The 21,410-nt window shown below is 37.2% G+C and overlaps 1 protein-coding gene across 1 annotated transcript in view; it reads left to right on the top strand.

Annotated features, from left to right (window-relative positions):
- Positions 1–21,410, top strand: part of CFAP47 (cilia and flagella associated protein 47) — a 7,413,452-nt gene that overhangs the window by 2,011,908 nt on the left and 5,380,134 nt on the right. The window contains exon 17 of the mRNA XM_044071840.1: positions 8,395–8,526. Within this exon, the coding sequence (XP_043927775.1) occupies positions 8,395–8,526 (132 nt within the window). The remainder of the gene's footprint in view (positions 1–8,394; positions 8,527–21,410) is intronic.

The following is a 21,410-nucleotide window of genomic DNA, read 5'->3' as shown; positions in this document are numbered from 1 at the left end:
GGGGGTCTGTATCATTCCCAGAGAGAGCACTTGAGTGGAATATATGCAGATGTCATAATTCACACAAAGTTAACTTGTTAACAAATGGATGAGCTCTGTAATGAGTGCTGTACCAGATGGCTGCACAAAAATATTGTAACTAGAGGACATATCATGGAACACTCCCTTCAAGGCAAAATTGAAGGAAATATGAACGCTGGTTAACCGCAGAAGAAACCCGTTTTACTTGGGCACAATCTCTGAGCCACACAAAAGAGTTTGATAGCTGAATAAATAAAATTACATGGGTAGCTGCTATAGTTAAGAAAATATCTTATCTTTGTGTCATTGTAAATACCAACCAAAATAAAATTGATTGATTCAGATGTGGTAAATTTCATGCACAACATGCAGCCTGGCCGACTTTCAAGCAAATTTACTGTCAATATTATTGTGGACACAAGAGTTAGGATTTGAGAATGGAAGCCCTGGCAGTGAATTTGCTTTGTAAAGAAGTTTACTAAAGCTTTGTGAAATGCACTCATCTAAACTTTTCTTCTAGTTGTTACGTAAAGCTGTATACTGCCTTTAAACAAAAATATAAAATTGGTTGTTTGTTTGTTAGAGTAATTGTTTATTGCTGTCCTTTAAAAGTTTATTCCGTAAAAAAATGAAAAAAAAATGTTCTGTTCTTATATGAAGCAAGTTAAAAAAAGAAATCAGCATTTTGTTTTAAATTGACTTGCATTCTTTGCTGTGTTTGTATGTTTCCCTTGCTTTGTTGTAATTGCTTTTACAATTCCATTTTAATTATCTTATAAAACACGATAGTGGCTTGCTTTTCTGAAAGGCTAGGCTCGTAGTCTTGTAATTAATAGAGTTCTAGGACTACTTTAGTTTTTACACTTCTTACTTTGTTAATGTGTTAAATGTTATGAGGTAAAGAAAGCTCTTCTTTTTAAAGTTCGCACTGTGGCAAAAGTTTATAAATTAACTCAGAGACCATGAATGAAGTTGCAGATCATTCATTCATTCATTAACTTCCCTAATAACGTTTGCTCATAGTAAAGCACTAACTGCTTACTATGACTATATTTTCTGAATGAAATTAGGGATGAATGGAATTGTAGACATGCATGGTCAGCACTACATTATTCTTTCACAGACTTCAGTGCAGCAGAGACTTGACCTCAGCTGATTTTGTGGCACGGGACAGTGTGCATAACAAAAAAGTAACCCACACAAATATATTTTCCACTTCCTGCCTAAACTTAACTAATTGCATAGTGGCAGTGAGCAGGAAAGAAGGTCAGAAACTGTAATGGAACCAGTAAACTATCCCAGTGAGTCTTAAGGTCAAAGGCAATCTGGAAGACAGAAGGTTAGGTCAGTACAAGAGACTAATTAGAGGATGAAAGTAATATTAAAGAAAATAGATTAATCCTTTGAGTATATTGTATTGTCACCAGCATATTGAATTTTACTCCAGTAAGATAGTTGTATCATACAAATTTCTGCATTGCCAGTGACAGTGTTAAGAATGAAGGTCAGCTGTACATTCTCTATGCTCAGCATAAATCAGAGAATGAGAGTTGAATTCTGTAAATAAGATTAACCCCTGACTGCACTGCCGGAATACTGGTCCTGTTCTAACATATATAAAACTTCTTGCTTTCACCTTTCAAAGCCAGATCCAAGTAAGGATATTATCCTCAATTACATTGACACTCTCCATCAAGATTTCAGCTTTAATAAGACTAGAGAGGTGTAAATCTCCTTGCCTTCACCTCAGTTAAACCCTGTGGCTTCTATCAGAGGGTGGACTTTATTACAAGATTTTGAAATGGCTTCTACTTTCAGTTGAAGAAATACTGTATTTTTCAGTATTTTTTGTTAAACTGGTAGGTAAACTGGTCCAAAGACCTCTTTTTAACCACAACCTGGGCCAGGTGGCAGTGAAATATGAGAAATTAACAAATGTTACTTCGGACATAATGAATCATGGAAAACTACAAAAAAGTTAAATTTAATCAGGAAATAGTTGAAGAGGTGTGTGCCAGCAAGATTCATAAGTATGAGTATCATAAGCAATCCCAGAAGTTTAAGTCAAGTATAATATTTATTGTAAATTAATCCAGACCCTGACAAATGACTTTATCACCTTTGCACATAAAACAGATCATGAAAGTGATTTACATTCTGTCCCTCATAAGACAATTATTCAAAGTTTGTTGCCCATGCATCTTTTAACTGGGTTATATGTGCTCAGATGTCTTATGTCTGGTATTGTTTACTGTACTTGCCTGCAGTCCTGCAGGTGGTGTTAATAAACTGGGGTCACAGTAATAAGGGGAAAGAATAGAACAAAAAATGCATTTTTCTCTTTCTCTGAGACAGTATTATCTTGGGAGTTAGTATGAGTATGGAGTGGCATGTTTGTGGCATAGTCCCCGCATGGGGATGCATGGAGCAACAGAAATAAATGCTTTTTTGCTGCTTTTAGGTACTTTATGCTTTGCTCATCTTGGATATGAACAGTTCCATCCCTCAGCTAATACTGCTATGTATTTCATACTCAAAGCAGTTTAGTCTTAAGGAGTCATAAAGAGAGTTGTTGTGTCTTTCGGCTTTTTCCCTGTTAGGGGTTGCCACAGTGGAACTCCAGCCCGCTAATGATTGGCAGTTGATTTTTACGTGCTGAGTTGCCAGCCCTAATGCACAACCTTCAACGAAGGTACGCCCATTCACGCATGTCTCCACGCAGAAGACACTCTAGCTGAGAGTCGAACCAGTTGGCGTCTTACTGTGAGGCGACAACGCTACCGCAGCACCACCACCGCGGATAAGGAGTCATAAAGAGAGTGATAAAACTAATTTATCCAGCCATGAGAAGGCTCAGAGGTGTAATACAGTCTGTCAAGCACTTAAAACTAATTCAGTATGAGAATGCCAGCAGACAGGCCACAAATGCAAAAGTAAGAAGGCAATGTGAGTAAAACATCAGGTTGGGTGGACATAATAATAATAAACCTTGACAAGACTGACAATGACTCTGTTTCTACTGTCACTAACTTTTCTATTAGAAAACATTGACACTTTGACAAAGCATTTATTTTTGAAAAGGTATGAGTATTTTCCCCTTTCACCATATTGAGTAGTGGACTGATAACTGAGTCTCGAATTATGAATGATGCAATTTTGAGACAGAATATCAAAAGGGTTGGGATGGTGGTGCTTCCTATGAACTGTGTTAATTCATTGGGTACAGATAATTTGTAAGGTATGCAGGAGACAAAGATGTTCTTCATATTGATCACTGCTGCAGTAGCCTTAGCTGTATGGGTTATATCCTGCCAAGGATATAACAGCCAGCCAGCTTCCAAAGTTTCATTCTGGATACCTTCCACATACATAAATGTCAAGTAGCTTGAGTTGCGCTGACTATAAAAGCCTAGTTTGGGTGTAAAGCCCTTCAGAGCTTTACTGCCTTCTTTGAGGCTTCCCAGGCTTGAACGTCTGCTTCCTCTTTCCTTAGTTGGGCAGATAAGTCTCTTTGGAGAAAAACTTCAATTTTCTTATTTTTTGCTGATGTTTTATTATTTTTCACTTCAGGAAAGTTATTTTAAACCAAGTAGTGTTGTGTTTTAAAGGATTGTCTTGAGACTGTAACGCATTTCTATCAGTTAAAAAGTAGTGTTAACTAAATTGTAAAATATTTTTTGCTGAGAAATTGTGTTTATGTTTTCCATTATAGGGCTGCCATAGTGTTTGAAATTGTATTTTACTGTGTTTTTTTTCTGTCAAAAAAGTAACTTTTGCGGACTGGTAGTTTTACTGACATTGAAGCTTGTTTTCCCCAGGATAGAGGCACCATTTTAGCTTGACCATGAAATGGATTGTCAATTCCATGGTCAGTCCTTCTTCCAACAAGAAAAAGAAAAAGTTAAGCAAACAGCCTTTGCCATCACAGCAGGCTAGCAATTTCCCTCAGCTGCAGGTGGGTGAATTTGCTGTGGCCATTTGCTGTACCTCAGACCACTCATCTTCTCCTCCTGATCCCTCTGCTGTAGCACTTACATCCACTATAGACCTGGGGCTAGCCACGTCCTCTGCAGCTGTTGGAGTCTCCCCAGTGACAAAAGGAGAGCTATTCTTGTTAGATCCTGGAAGAGAGAACAGGGACATTTTCTCCCTTGTGTCAGAATGCTGTAGCCCTCCCTGGGGAAGCAGCAGCTGCCATTAGTAACTCTGTTGGCCTCCATTTTTATTGTCAAAAAGAAAAGAAAACCAAGTATGTATCTACTCTGCCTCAAATTTCTTTGAATAGGAGTAGTTTACTGGGACTGGCTCAGTGTTTGATTCAGGCTATTGACCTTTCTTGTAGATTAGTTTCCGTTAAAGGAAGAGGGATGCCTTTTTTCCTGAAGAGATTCAAGATTCTGAATCTGAACAGGAAGATGTAGGGACATATTCAGGGTTTTGTCCTCAGATTTCTGATTCAGACTCAGAGGAGAGCTCTCTTTCTGATTCTCCCTGTGGGGGGCTCTTTCTCTGAGATTATTGCTTGAATGTCCTAGTGTTTTCAGTGGGAGAACTCTGGAGTTTCTCAGTCCTTCAGAAAATACTTTGAGTTGTTACAGAAGGGTTTTCCATAACCTACACCCATTTCTCTTGTCCTGTCTGCCTCAAAGTATGTGTGTCTTACTGCCTGCAATTTTTCTGATACTCAGACACCTGCCCCTAAAAATGTAGATAGGATGTATAAAGTTCCTCGGTCTTACATTTTTATACACTATTCCCCAACCTGACCCAGCAGCTATAGCCTTAGGTGATTTCTCTGCTGCTAAGCAATTAGTTAATCCCAATCCTACTCTTTCTAATAAAGATGGGAAAATTCTTGATGGGTATGGGGAAAAGTGTTTACTTCTGCAACTTAGAATTTCAGAATTTTATATAGTCAGGCTCATATGTTAAAGTTTATTCTGACAGTATTTTGAGAGTATGAGGAATGTTTTAGCTACATTTTCTTCTTGTGAAGAAAAATCTGCTTTAAATAACTTAGTTTCTTCTATTGCATAGGTCAGTACTCATTGTTTGTAGTGTGTATATGACTGGGTTAATACTTGTTCCAGGTCTTTGGTCACTGGTATGGTTTTAAGGAGGTTTGCTTGGCTGCATTCTCAAAACCTCCCACATGATGTTAAAAGTGAGGTTTTAAATTCTCCCTTGGATAGAGATTTAGTGTTTGACATCTATGCTGCAGAGGTGATCAAAAAGTGTGATCTAAGGGGCAAGATGATCCAGAGAATCTCTAAGATTTTTCAGCTCTCCTTTTCCAAATTGTCCAAGGAAGTTTCTTCCTCCTCATACAGTTGTGGCAAAAAAAAAAAAGTCATAGTCTCGACAGAATTCAGGTAAACAGATGTTTAAGAAGTGTCAAAAAGGTTCCAAAAGGAAATCTCAAACCTCCAAAAACCAAGGACATTCCAACAAGTCTGAATGACTTCAAGATTAATATATTTGGTCTAAAAATTCTGTGATTCAGTAATTAGAGATTCAAATGTATATACTGTATTCACCATTACCTTTACATGTATTGTTTATAGGGACGTAAGGAATATCTCATAAAAACTACATTTGCATGCCTGTTTTGTCAGAATAACTGAAGCTTGCATTTGAGTGACTACAGATACACTGCTGTCAGTACTGATTTGTCTGCAATTTATATAAAGCATGCAGTGTCACATTTTAATCCTCTCTATGTGACTTTTGCGAAGACGTGTAAATAAGCTAATCCATACTAACCTTATTAGTCATGTGGCACAGTTCAGTAACAGCTGAATATGTGGTTCTGAAGACATTATTTCAGCCGCCATATTTGATTAAGAAGCTAGTTGAAAATTAATTTTTAATGATGTAAATAGTGCATATTATGTTAATTAAGTATTCAGATATGTTTTCTGTTAATTTTATAAAATGTTTAATGTTGAACTTAGATCAGGACAAAAATAATATTTGATACTGACCAGATGGCTTTAATGAATGAGGAAATATCTGGCTGCTTATATATAATTTAGAATACTAGTGAAATTGCTGACCTGAATGCTTTCAATGCAGATAGAAATCGTATGCCATCCCCTGGTAGACTGCATTTTTTGGCAAGGGATCTCTCACTAAAAGGTTATGTGATATTTTGGATAGTGTCTTGCATATTGGTGCTTGTAGTATAAGGTTTAAAATATACCTTATATTTCATGGGATAATACATGCTTTCTAATTTGATCCTACTTGTTTTGGACCACATTAGGTATTGGATCTGAATATTGAAATTTACAAGTATATGGTTTAGAATTGTCCACCATGTAATTACACATTTCTTTGTTCTTAAGATATGATTTGTAATTATCCACAGTGCAATTATACCTTTCTTTCTCGCTGTTTTAAGGAAATTGTGGCAAACAGTTTGTGATTGATGGTGCTACGTTTGCCCCCCCAAATGAGTACTTATACTCAATGTATTTGAAGATGAATTAGATATCTGTCAATCATGATTTCCAGATCTGCTTATAATATAGCTTTATTTTTAGATAACTTTTGGTTAATATGTATGGAAAGGAACATGAATTAAATATGCTTGTTTTCTATCTGAATAATAACCAGTATGGCTTTAATGTCATTTTATATCTTAAAATAAAATAACAAGAACAAGATAGTGCACAACAGTAGTAGTAACATTTAATAAATACAAGCTTTTGTGTGTATAACTGTTTCTCAAGTACTTATAAAAGCTCCAAAACATCCTTTTTATATACAAATAACTTAATAAATCAGTTCATTTAAACAACCTTGATTGGTCAGTGATGTAATCCCCTTTGCGTCAAAACAGATTTAAAGGGGCAAAATTCATTTATATCCAGTGCATTCACAGCATTTCATCTATCTGCTAATCCATTCATATTCACTTACCTCTGTTCCATTCACGATATCACTTTTCCTAACACCTTCAATAACTAACTGTAAAACTAAAAATTTGAAACTATGTGTAATATTATTCAGTAAAACATGCTTTGTCATTGCATTCGAAGTATTAATTTCCGAAAGATGTTGTGTTATCTTGTAACGCAGTCTTTTGTTAGTTTTACTTATATAAAATTATGTACGTGCTATACATTTAGGCAAATAAACTAAATTCATACTGTCGTATTCAGCATGATGAAAGAACTCACTTCAGATTATGTTTATTCTTAAAAACTATCCTAGTACATGGACCACAAATTTGTTTGATAACAGGTCAGGTGATGTTATCAGAATCAGCCAATTCTCTTTTATAATATTTACTATTGCTGGAAAAGACCATAATATATAGAAGAAAACTATTGTTAGCATCCGTAATCTGAAAGGACAATTATGTTATATAGATGGTTGACTTCAATAACTTCTCATATAAGGGACCTGCATTAGCAAGTGACTTTGGGTACTTTTTCTTGTATGAATTGTAACTGTTTTCAATATATTGATGTAACTACTTGTTTTATACATCCAGTCATTAAACAGTTTGGGTAACGGATGCAGTAGATGAAGAACTTCCAAATATAATCTTAAAAGGCTACTTCAGACATTTTCATGAAATACAGTATTTATATAAATACATACTGCTACTGATGTTCTTTCATTCAGCATAAGTATGAGATGCAATAAAACAACAATTAAAACAAGCCTTAAACTTTGCATATTTATTATTTATGTTAATATTTATATGTTGTCTGTCATCATTTGTATCACATAGCCATATACATTGGTACTTCACCCAAACTTTTTTTTTATAAATGCTTAAGAATGAGAACCTGAAGTCTGCCCTTTTTTCTGCTGTTGTATTGTTGTGTGACTGTGGAATTTTATGTGGGTGTGTGTGTGTGTGTGTGTGTGTGTGTGTGTGTGTATGTGTGTGCATACATATATATACATTTATGTATGTGTGTGTGTGTGTGTGTGTGTGTGTGTGTGTGTGAGTGTGTTGGGGACTAGGGTTCTAACCCCACATATAGGGTTAAGGGGGCTTGTCCTTCAAGATCAGTGAAAATAGATTTCAGCATAGTCTGTTTGCTGTAAGTGGAATAGTGCCACCAGTGTTCACAGAGTATTCATCAACTGCTTAAGCTCAAGGATTCAAATAATGATAAAGTTTTACTGGGGTTGTTTTAAAATTCATTTGAGACACTTACATTTCTTAACGTGACCTGTCTTATAAAGGAAAGATGCAAACAGCACTGAAAGAAATAGTGTTATTTTTCAAGACAGAGCATATTGTAGATAACATGATGCAGTTCATATAGTCATAAGAAACCACCAGTTTGTGCTATCATTTGACCCATTTTCTGCTGACAATCTTAACTAAAACTTGTATCTTCTCTTAAGGTATCTGATGTATGTCCACTACCTGGAATGACTATTGTACCAACTCAAGGTGTTGTCCCAGTTGGAGGTCAAACAGAACTCAAAATTTACTTCACTCCAAATGCAGTGATGAAATTTGATACCCAAGTTGAGGTAATTATTTAGAAATTATTATCCACATTAGTGTATTAAGTTCTGCCTTCAGTTGCATTTTAAATATAGTCATATCATCTTTATTTTTTGCCAGTGGGAATTTTTAATGTTATGTTCATAGTTATGCAACTTTTTCTGTCATATTTCTATATAGAACCTTGTGTTATTTTGTGGGGAGCACAGCACTGAACATAAAGTGATACCACACAGTTTGTATCTTCCCACTGTGATGTTTTGATTCATGCTTTGTGGCAGTGGCCTACAGCATAAACAATACTGCAGATGATAAACAGTCAACGAGGATTATCGTTCCATAATGTCTGATCATACTACAGGTAAACACTCTATAGATTCTGCAGCTATATTAGCAAACTTAATTAAACCAAACACCCAGTGTAGTTAATGAAATAGTTACAACACAGATTTGCTTGATGGTTTCCTCTGAGAACAAAACATTTTAAAGTGCGTAAACACTTTGGTAGTACTCATATGAAACAGCATAAGATCATTGTTTTCATCAAGTGCTGCTGTCCAAAAGGTAATGAAGATTATTTTCTACTTCATCCAGCTAGCAGTCTCTATTGAGTATTGTATATTGTAGTTGTAGTAGTGTCCAAATCCAATGTGCACAGTAATCCTTTCAAAGAAACAAATGAAAATTATTTACTTTGTTTTATGGGGAAAATTTTACTTTTTTACAGTATACCTGTTTTACTGACAAATGCTGCCAACATTCCCTAGGAAATGGGAATCTTTTTCTGCTGATCCATGGAAAAACCTACATGTTCCCCAGTTCTTCCTTCTTCCAACCACAAAAAGAAGAAAATTACTCAACAATCTTTGCCACCACAGCAATCTGCTAAAGTACCACTGCCACAGATGAGTGAAACTGCTATGATCACTACTGGTTCCTCAGACCACTCATCTTTTCCCATGGCTCCTTCTGGTATAGTCTGTATAGACAACATTGACCTGATATTAAACACATGCTGTGTGGATGCTAGAATGCTTTGACAGGCAGGGGATGGACACTCTTGTTGTTTGTGAGAGAAGGATCAGGGAATGTGTCTGTATCTAGCCAGAATACTATGCCTATTCCTAAGGAGGCTTTTCCTAGCAAAAGTGGGTCTGTTTTTTTTTTTTCCAGAAATTACTGTCAAAAAGGAACAAAAGTTAGACATATTTCTTCTCCTGTCTCAGCCACTTTGGACAGGAGTGATTTATTGGCTTATCTCAGAGTTTAGTTCAGGCTCTTGGCCTTTCCAGTTTAGCTGTTTCTGATAAAGGAAAGCGAGGGTCTTCATTTTCAGAAGACAATCATGTTTTTGAACCACACGATGTGTGTGAAGGGACAGATTCTGCTTTGTGTCCTTAGATTTCTGATTCATATTCTGATTAGACTGCAGCTTCAGCCAATCCCTTTGAAAGAGCATCTTTCTCTGAAACTATTTCCAGAATGGTTTAGCTGTTTCAGTGTAGGCATAGTGATATTCCACAGTCACAGAAAAAGTATACAGATTTTTACAAGTTGAATTTTTAAAATGTCCCTGAATCACTCTTTTTCTTTCAGCATTGGAGGATGTTTTTCTTCACAGCTGGTAACTTGCCTGACAAGCCAGCCTGTTTAACCCTAGCGAGCAGTTAGATTGTATAAAGTTCCTCAGTCTTTTATGTTTTATGTATTCATTCCAGATCAGACCGAGCAACTATTGCTTTTAGTGAACTCAGCTGCTGCTAAACAGTGAGTACATACCAGTCTGTCTCCTTCTGACAAGTATAGGAAACTCTCCTTCTGACAAGTATAGGACGTATTTTTGATAAATTTGGTAAAAGTGTGTATTCTTCTGCAACATTTGTTTTTAGAATTCTCAGCTGTCAGACACATTTTGTGCTTTCCTTCTTTGAGAATGTGAGGATTATTGTGACACATGTTTCTCAGGAAACACCTGCTATGTGTAATTTAATTGTTTCTGTGTCTCAAGTGGCTTACTCACTGATTAAAATGTGGATATGATTCTCCCGATGCCACTTTAAGGGCTGCTGCCACTGGAAGTGTTATGTGGAGGTTTGCTCCCAGAAATGTCAAAAATGTAATTTTGAATTCTCCCTTGGATAGAGAATTTGTATATTTGAGCCATCTTCTCCAGAGGTAATTAAAAAGTGTAATGAAAGAGGTAAGCCTATTCAAAAGATCTCTCAGATTGTTCAGCTTACCTTTCTACAAGTTTGGCAAAGTGTATAATGCTACCTTTACAGAGTTTTTTTTTCTTAAAAACAAAATAAACAGACCCAGCAAGCTGACTGTAATCTAACATTTAAAAAGCAATGCCAGGGAGATTCCAGAAAGAGCCCCCCGCCCCAAGAACAAAGGGCAGCCTAATAAGTCTGAATAAATATATTCAGCACTCCTATCCCTTTTCCACAGAGGCAAACCCTCTTTGCGAAAGTCTGAACCTCCATTTCTCTCTTTGGCAACAGTACATTTCTCACAGACAGGTTTGGATACTAATCCATCCAGTTTACAGATGGCAATGGGAGTTTCTCCCTCCTTTCTGAGGACCCCCCCCCCCCCATCTGCCAGACCAAACTCATCTTTTCCGTTCTGTTATTCAGCATCTGTTGCTTCAGGGGTTGATAGAGGCCAGCACTCCTCCTCAGTTATGAAAGGGTTTTATTCAAGAATGAGGGAGGTGCCAAAGAATAAAGATTCTTGAGGACCAGTTCTGTATCTTTTCTTTCTTGTCCCATTTATGATAGTGTCCACATTCAAAATGTTACCCCTTCACAGCTTGTTACTTCTTTTTCCTCATATGAGTTTTCTAGTGACATTAGGTTTAAAAGTTGCATTTCATCACATTCCTATAGATTCAGATTTCAGACATTTCTTAAGTTTTTCTGTGTTAGGGTCGCATTATCAGTCTCTGAATTATGCTTTTGTCTATCCAGTTCTCCAAGAGCCCTTGCAGAGTGTCTATTTCCTGTGATAGCCTAGACTGCAAGGTATTCACATTTTTCCCTGTTTAGATGATTTGCTTATTTTTGCAGGCTCGTTTTCATAGTGTCAGGAATCTCACCTGGGTAAGGAATCTCCTACCCTGACTGGAGTTTCAAACATAAAAATCTTGTCCCACTTCTTCCCACAGGGCTATTTTTTCCTGGGGTGCCTCCAGGTTTACGTTGTAATATTGAACTGCCATAATATCGAATTTCAAACTATTGCAACACAAAACATTGAACCGTCTGTTCATAAAAATGCTGGTAACACAGAAAACACTTTTTTTTCGTCACACACCCTGCATATTATATGTACCAGCTCTGTGATCACTCCACATTGGGGAAAGGGCAAACAACAAATCCCAAGAAGTACCAGCATTTTGATGAAAAGCCAGTTCAATATTATGTATTGCAATATGAAGAGATTCAGAGTTGCAGTCATTTCCCAAAAACAGGATTTCCTTAAGAAGTAATCCTTCATTTATACCTAAATTGGTATCAAAGTTTCTTTAAGCCACGCTATCTATCTCCTTGTCTTCTTTCCAGATCATAAAAATGAAGGAAAAAGGATACTCCGTACATTGGATGCCCACAGATATCTTGGGTACTATCTTGATAGAACAAAATCCTTCAGGAACTCTGATCAGTTGTTCATTTATTGTGAAGGTAAGAAAAATAGGACAATTTGTGTCAAAGCAGACTGTTTCCAGGTGGTTGTCTCACGTTGTTACCCTTTGTTATACCCACCACAACGATACAATTCTAAGTAGGGTCACATCTCATTCTACCAGGGCCTTGACTTCATCTGTGGATTTTTGGAATGGGTTAGACTCTATAAGTATTCTAGAAGCAGCAACTTGGTCCTCTGTACTTACTTTTACAAATCCCTATAAACTAGATTTCTTCTCCCTGTCTGGGACAGGCTTTGCTAGGACCACTCTCCAGGGGCTCCTGGGCCCTAATCTTTCCTCCTCCCAGATGTGGTAAACTATGTTAATCTATACGTAAGGCTACTGGAGTAGTGAGCCATAGGCTGAGCATAGTAAACTTACCATAACAGTAGATGTTTGAATGATCACTGATGCAATAGCCACTCCCACATTCCACCCCCCCTTATTTTTGTATGTTTTTATTGCCAGGGTGAAGACCTTTTATTTTTGCTTTCCTAGTATTGTCCTTGGCTGGGCATTATGCTCTCTCTCCCTCTCTGTTGGTATGAAAGCTCTGAAGGGCTTGGCTGCCAAACTTGACATTTTAGTCAGCTATTTTTGCAGGGGGGGGCAAGCCCCCCAGCCTCTGCTAATTATATATACTAATTCTGAGGTTGCGTAGCAGTCAGAAAATGCATAAACCTTTCCTAGTATAACTTCCATTTTGTCAGTATTTTGTGCTTAAATATTTGTACTGTGTCAACATTTTGCCATGTCGATATTATGCAGTCAGTCTTTTTCTGTCGATTAAACGAGGGTTAGAAGTATAGGTAACGCATATCTGTCTATCTAGCTATTATCTGTCTGTATATAGATAAATAGTTGTGTGTGTGTGTGTGTGTGTGTGTGTGTGTGCTCGTCTGTGTATTTCAGGTTTCTATTTGCATGATGAGCTGTCTTTCTTCACATTTCAATTCTCATCATTGTTCTATGTACAAACTGTTTAAATTTCATCCACAGTTTCTGTTTTCCTGGACTCATACAGTTTCTGGTATCTTTAATGTTTACCTCCTCCATCTAGCCTTCACAACTTTACAAAAAGGAAGAAAACTCAAGTTTCCAACATATTTTTGTGTAAAAGTCTTTTTGTAAGTGTATACATGCTTTGAAAGCCCATTCTGGTGATAGAGAGATGGGGATTGAATCCCAGCACTGCCAACCACCGTGAAGTCCAGTTATGATATGTCACCACTGTGACACTTGGGCCTCAGGAGTTACAGTCTTCAAATCTGCTTCACTGTCTACAAATAAAATTAGCTAAAAGCAATAATCTGATGATCACCAGAGTATGGTCTCATGAGTCATACTATACATACTGAACAAATTAAGTGTAAAAGAGTCACACAAATATGAACCACAAAATTGTCTAAATGCAGCTTAGCCACCAGATCACACAGGAAATATACACTCTTGCCTTGAGTAGGGGTCTACATCATCCACACCCAAGAAAACACTTCACACTGAACACTCCACCAAACATAGTCTTGATCTTTGACCTAGCTCCCTGAACTCTTTCTTACCATTCTTTATGGGTGTCGGTACCTTCCAGTTTTCTCTTGCACACAATAATTTTACTTTAGATAAACTGGTGTATTCACAGACACACACACACACACACACACACACACACACACACACACACACACACACACACACACACACACACACACACACACACACACACACACACACACACACACACACACACACACACACACACACACACACACACACTCTCTCTATCTCTCTGTCTCTCTAATTTTCAAATGAAGGCTGGAAGTATTCTCCAACACTACAGCCTTCTCTCCTGGCCCAGCACAATAAACTACTACTACCCTGATTAACTGACTGGGGACCTCCAGGTTACTGTTTCATCTTGTTAATAAGCCAAATAATTGTAAACAAATGATAGATTGTAGCTGAGCTATATTCATTAGAACACCAGCTGATATTCATTAGAACAAGAACAGTCATCCCTCTATCTATTTTACTGAATAAACTATCTGAAACTTCAAGAAAATGTCTTTATTCCTAATATTCATTAGAACAAGAGCACTCATCCATCTACCTACTTAACTGAATAAACTATTTGAAACGTCAACAAATGTCTTTATTCCTCCCACAGGGAGAGCATCATCGAGAGAGTCTTCTGGATCTGCTAGCTGGACTAATCCTTTGTACTTGTACTCTGCTTCTTGTTAGTCTTGCCACCCTTTGAGTAACAGGTGGAATACCAGACTTGACCCTTTTGGATTACCTCTGTTTTCTGTATGTAAAGAGGGAACAGAATAAATTCCTGTCCAACTCCTGCTTAACCTGGTTTGCAAATACTCTAAACATTGCCTTTAAGTGCTTCATGCCACAAGTCTTCCAAAAACAGGCCAGCAGGTCCAACATGAAACTAACACCTGACTCTGTCAGAATTCCCTTGGGAAGCTTACCTTGCTGAAAATATGTAATACAGCATTTGCCACCTTCTGTGTCTAAATAGAAGATAGTCACCAATCCATGGTATGTAGTAGCTAGTACACTACCACCAGTATATACTACTTACTTGTGTAGCTTGGGCTACAAAGAGGTGCCACAATGTCAATAGTTGCTCTGTGAAATGTTTTTTTTTCCATAATAGGAAAAATATCAAAGCAGCTTAAGATCCGCGGTGGTGGTGCTGCAGTAGTGTTTTCGCCTCACAATAAGACGCTGACCGGTTCGACTCTCAGCTAGAGCATCTTCTGCGTGGAGACATGCATGAATGGGCTTACCTTTGTTGAAGGTTGTGCGTTAGGGCTGGCAACTCAGCACGTAAAAATCAACTGCCAATCATTAGCGGACCGGAGTTCCGCTGTGGCGACCCCTAACCGGGAAAAGCCGAAAGACACAACAGCAACAATCAAAGCAGCTTAAGATTTATCTCCCGTCCTGTCAGTATTGTGACACTGCTCTCCTTCACATTTTGTGTTGTAACTGGCCAATGGAAAGTCTGTGTAAGCCTTCTTTTTGTATGCTTTATGCCCATGTGGCCTGAAAACGGAATGTCATGAGCTATGACCAGAACTGCCTTTCAGTTGTCTCTTTGTGCTATCAGCTGCTGTATCACTCTACCATCTATTTATTTCTCCTTTTGGAGAACATTCTCTGTACAATAACCTTTTTCCCAGTATACAGACTGACCCCTCCCCCCACTTTTGAGGATCAGAGGCCTCCTTGGTTACCTCCTTCAAATTCTGTAAATTAAAGAGTTTGAGATGAGACTGTCTTATTCTTCCTTTGTGACCGTTCCTAGTCTCTCCCCACCCAATGGAGGTATGGCATCAGCTGACAGTGGTACCTTAAATTTAGGCTTGCTACCACCTGTCTCTCACCTTGAATTAGCCTTTCTGAGGAAAACACACTTTCTTTCAACAGCTGTGGCTGAGATTCAGGCTTTCCACTAATAACTAGCCCCACCCCCTATTGAAATAACCACATCAATAATGTTTGTTGTACGTTTGGGCAGTGTATGCTTCTCCTCACTTCTGCCTTCCCTGCATGCCTGCCTCCATGTCTACACGTACACAAGATACTGTGTTATCATAATCATTTCCTATTAAAACATCAGTTGGAATGAAAATTACCACCTGCTTCTTTCCTTGTCCTTCTTCCTAGTCCAAATGAACTCTGACCGTTGGTACTTGAAAAGGTGTTTCTCCCAAAGCCCTAGAATGAACTGCCTATAAAAGTATTGCTCCCTTTCAACCATTGCTGTCTTAACAACAGTTGTGTCTTATGCTGTATCTTTTGTAGTAAAGGTTTGTTTCAACTTCACCAAGATAATGTAGAGAATCTTGTGGTAGTTTGGTGCAGTAGCTGCCTCCAGGCATATCATCATTGCCTTAGCTCTACCCCTGCTTGCTGTCTCCAATGTGTTTTGTTCCCTACATTGTCTCAGTGGACATTGGTGCTGTACATCTCTCCTTTGGTTACACTGAAGACATTTGACCCCAAGACCTGGGCTTGTTCTAGAAATTATGGCTTCTCCCTTTGCCTGTCAAACCTACTGCAATGGCTTATGCTGCACCCCATGAATCCCCTTATACTTACTTATAGTGCTGAGTACCAGCTTTCTGGGCTGTTTTGTTCTACTACCTAGGTAAAGGTCCTCACCCTCCTCATCCGTTCGGTAGTGTTATACTCCTTCTCCATAATGTCTCCTTGCCTTTCACATATGGTGACTTGACATTCATTCTCCCATCTAAGAAAGTAAGTCCTTAATGTTCATCATCATGATTGCTACTGCAGCACATTGGTTATATAGTGCACAGAATTTAACAGTCAGCCAGCTTTCAAAGCTTCAGGCACCTCCTGTGCTCTCAAACCATTAAGTCAGTTCAAGCTGAGCTGACAAAAAGTCAGGTCTGGGCACCAAGCCATTCAAAGCATTCCTGCCACTGAGAAGAGCACTCCTTTGTGGACTTTCAAGTACTGATGTTTGGCTAATGCTGTTCCATTGCTGGAGAGATAAGTTCCTTTCAAGGATTAATCTTTCACTTTACTTTTGTCTTGCAGAAAACTTGCCTTTTCTGAAAAAGTACTTTTAAGTTAGAAAAAGTATTGACTGTCTCATGACATTTATGTACTTTTAAATCAGAGCGCACATTTTTATTTTTCTGGTAAAAATAGTTTAAAAATATTGTTTCTGGGGTGAAATTGTTGATGTTCTTCATAATGATCACTGCTGCAGTAGCCTAAGCTACATTGTTTATATCCCACATAAGATATAATGGCCAGTCAGCTTCCAAAACTTCAGGGTACGTTCTTCTCACCCAAGCCATTAGTCGACTTTAGCAGAGCTGACTACAAAGACTGATTTAGAGCTTTCCTGCTGCTGAGTAGAGTGCTCCTCTGAGGGTTTATGAGGATCGATGGTCAGCTAACTCTATCTCATTGATGCGCATCTAAGTTCCCTTTGGGAAAAAATAGCCTCATTGCTTTTTGTTGTTTAAACTTCTTTTCTGTGTAAACAAATATTTTAAAGCTACAGAAATGTATTTTTGTTGACTGTCATGCTATTTTATGTACTTTTAAATAGGAACACACTTTTTTTACTTTTTTTTTTTTGTTAAAAGTTGTTTAAAACTACCTTTTCTATGAAGAAATTATGTTTTTTTTTACTTTCTGGGGCTGAGAGAAGTGTTTAAACTGTTTTTCTGAATTTTTGTGAAAAAGTGACTTTATTGCAACTTTCCTGTTTTATTAACTATTTCTGCCAAGTTTCCCTGGGAAACGAGCACAATTTTCAGCTCGACTGTGGAACAAACCTCTGGTCCCAATGTCAAACCTTCTTCCAGCTATAAAAATAAAAAGTTAACTAAGCAGCCTTTGCCACCACAGCAGGCTTATAATGTGCCTTAGATGCAGGTGGGCAACACTTCTGTGGCCATCGTTAGTTCCTCAGACCACTCAGCTTTTTCCTCTCATCCCTTTGGTATTGTACATACAGCAGTCATAGACCAGGGATTAGTCACATCCTCTGCAGCTGTTGGGATTTCCTCAGTGGACAAGAAAGAGCCATTCTTGTTGCTCATGGAAGAAGGGGCAGGGAATGCGCCCTTGCTTGGTCAGAATATTGTGCCCATCCCTGGGAAGGCTGTTGCTAGCAATATTCTGTTTTTACCAACTTTTCTAGCAAAAAGAGATAGAATAACCTCCAGTGTCATTTTGTCTACACAGGAGTAATTTATTGGGCTTTGGCGCAAGGTCTTGTATAAGTTATTGACCCTTCTTATAAAGTGGTTTCTGGTAAAATAAAAGGGATTCCTCTTTGCCTAAAAGTTTTCAGAAGATGAATCTGTAGGGGAATGTCAAGGGACATGTAAGTTCTATTCCTCAAGTTTCTGATTCAACCTCTGAGGAGAATAAGGGATCTCAGTCTCCCTGTGCGGGATTTATTTTCTCTAAGACTATTTATAGAATGTGCCAGTGTTTTCATTTGAGAACACTGACGATTCCTAGTCCCTAAGAAAATGCGATAATTTATTACATATAGAATTCCTAGAACATTCACCTATCCCCAGTGGCTTTTAGTAGTGGAGGAAGGTCTCCCCTGACAGCCACTTTGCTGCCCCTAAGAAAGCAAGTAGACTGTACAAAGTTCCTCAGTCTTTCAAGTTTTTATACACTCATCCCAGACCTGACTCAGCAGCTATAGCTTTAGTTAATCCAGCTGCTGCCAAACATTTTGTTAATTCTAATCCTTTACCTTCTGACAAGGACTATAAAGCTATACTGATAAGTTTGGGGAAAAAAGTATATGCTTCTGCAACATTGACGTTTAGAACTTTGAATTGTCAGGCTCATATGTTAAAGTTTCTACTTAAAAACTCCTCTTTATTCCAACAAAAACACAAGCCAATTTGGCCCGGAAACGAAAAGAACAAATAACTGTTGAGCGCGCTTTCCCTTTGTTAAATACAAAGCTTCCTCAGAACAACCCTACTTAAAAAATACCATGCTTATATATACAATTTAATTGAATTTATTGAAATAATTAACTCATTACTTTAATTAGTAATGAATGTTAAAAACACATTACTCCATTTGTTGGCAGTGTTACAAAATTGTTACCAGTACTGCCAGTATTGCATATCTAACATCTCATAGATGCAGGCAGGTATTAAACACTGTACAGGTTGTATGTAGATTTAAATAAAACTAAAAACTTTCTACAACTACAAGTTTTGAGCTTATTTATAATGCATGTTTTAGAACTGAGACACTGTGGTTTGGACATTGAAAACCTAACTAAATGAATGTAAAAAACATTTTTGATGTACCATGAAATGTACGAGACCTGCATACATAATATCTTACAAGATGCAGATCATTACATGGAAGTGTCACGTAATGAAATTAATATTGCCCACTCAAAGATAAATTATTATCTAATGGACCATTTACTTCAAGGAAGCATTGACGAAAAATTATATAATTTTTTGTATGTTTTGAATCCTAGGCTCCCTGTTCTATTTGGGATACCAAAGGTGCATAAAGGAATTGAGGCACTTAAATTTAGACCCATTGTAGTGGGGGCTGGGAGTATCACTGAACCACTAGCTAAATTCGTAGATGCACATTTGAAGCAGTTCATTAACTCTGTACCACACATCACCAAAGATTCTTGGGATTTTTTGAAAAGAATTCCCATAGACAAATATGAGGTTGAAATATGTTTCGTCACTATAGATGTGGTCGAGCTATTTCCTAGCATTCCACATACTGTAGGCTTGGAATGGTTTCGTGAAATCTTAAGTTCTGATTCAGGGCTAGATGGAAATATGATTAATTTAATTGTAGATTTCACTGAAACAGTTTTAAAGAACAATTTTATGTATTTTAATGGCGACCATTTTCAACAAAAAAAGGGTGTGGCTATGGGGGCAGCTTGTGCCCCCATTTATGCCAACTGTGTTTTATATTTTTGGGAACGAAAGTTTATTTTTAACACTATTTGGATGAAACATATTTAATTTTACACTCGTTTTCTGGACGACATTTGTATTTTATGGAGAGGATCCAGGGAATTATTCCAAGAATTCTTTGAATATTTAAACATTTGTACAGACTTTTTGAAATTTGCATGCACTTTTGATGATTTAAGTATTAATTATTTGGATGTGACTTTATACAAGGATTTATCTAAAAATTGTTTTCATTCAAAGTTGTACAGAAAATCCAATTTTTCGAACATGTATCTGTATTTTGAAAGTGAACATCCTTTTTACCAGAAAAAAGGTATTATCAAAGGGCAACTGATAAGGGCATCTAGAATGACTAGTGAAGACATGGTATTTGCACAGGAGGTCAATTATATCAGTTCCCTTTTTATGGAAAGAGGGTATCCCAATTCCTTGATACAGAATTTAGTGAATGAGGTAACGAAAGATAGAAAAAGTAAATATTTTCCACTATTAGGATTAAGCAAAAATGTAAGGAATTCAGGGGGTAAGAAGGTGGAGAATTGCAATCAAGCTTTTGTACACACATTTTCTGCTACATCTAAAATAGTGGAAGACATTATTAAGAAATATTGGCCTTTACTGAAAATAAACAACGATATGGGAAAATATATTCCCACTCAACCATCCTTTATTAGAAAAAGGGGGATGAATTTAAAGGACATATTTGAGAAGAAAGAAATTCAGTTAGTGGGCAACATTAATTCTAAAAAGGGCACTTATAAATGTGGGTCATGTCGACAGTGTGAATATATTTTGCACCAACAAGAGGTTTACATTCTCTCCAGAGGTATCAAGCTGATAGCACCAAGATATTACAATTGTGGTGCAAAAGGAATTGTGTACATTGGTGTATGCGTAAGTTGCAATAGTTTTTACATAGGAAAATCCACAGCACTTTAAGGAAAAGAATTTACGAACACATGTATGAAATCAGCAAAGGTAAAGAATCCAATGCCTTCTACAAACACTCTTTAGTTTGTAGTAAAATGAATATTAAATTTGCAGTAATAGAGCAAGTAACGATAGATCCAAAGGGGGGCAACTGGGAATCCAGAGTGGAGTTTAGGGAGTTATTTTGGCAACTAAAAATGGATGCCAGTAGACCCCCAGGTCTTAATGACAACATTAGTATTCATAGTGTCTTGAAATTAAGACAAGCAAAATTATAAGTAACTGCAAAGAAAAGATCATTAAATAGAGTAGAAGGGACTTGGTAAAACCTTTGTAGAAAGGGAGTTTTAAACTTGTACACTATTAGAATGAGCTTTCTTGTTGGTCACACATTTTTTATTTTTATTTTTATTTTAATTCATTTTTATTTTTATTTTAAACACAGGTACGTGGATTTTTCCATGTAACAATTTTTAATATACAATTTTTTTTTTTGGTGGTTAACACTCTTTCAGAGTGTTCATTACAGTTTTATGAGCATTACGGGTGTTGCATTTACGTTTTTTTACATTCATTCATTTGGTTAGGTTTTCAATGTCCAAACCACAGTGTCTCAGTTCTTAAACATGCATTATAAATTAGCTCAAAACTTGTAGTTGAAGAAAGTTTTTAGTTTTATTTAAATCTACATACAACCTGTACAGTTTTTTTATACCTGCTTGCATCTACGAGATGTTAGATATGCAATATTGGCAGTACTGGTAACAATTTTGTAACACTGCCAACAAATGGA

The sequence above is a fragment of the Protopterus annectens genome, chromosome 5.part0 (assembly GCF_019279795.1).
Source record: "Protopterus annectens isolate FY-2018-M chromosome 5.part0, PAN1.0, whole genome shotgun sequence".
Classification (NCBI taxonomy): Eukaryota; Metazoa; Chordata; order Ceratodontiformes; family Protopteridae; genus Protopterus; species Protopterus annectens.
This window is presented reverse-complemented; position numbering and strand designations above follow the sequence as displayed.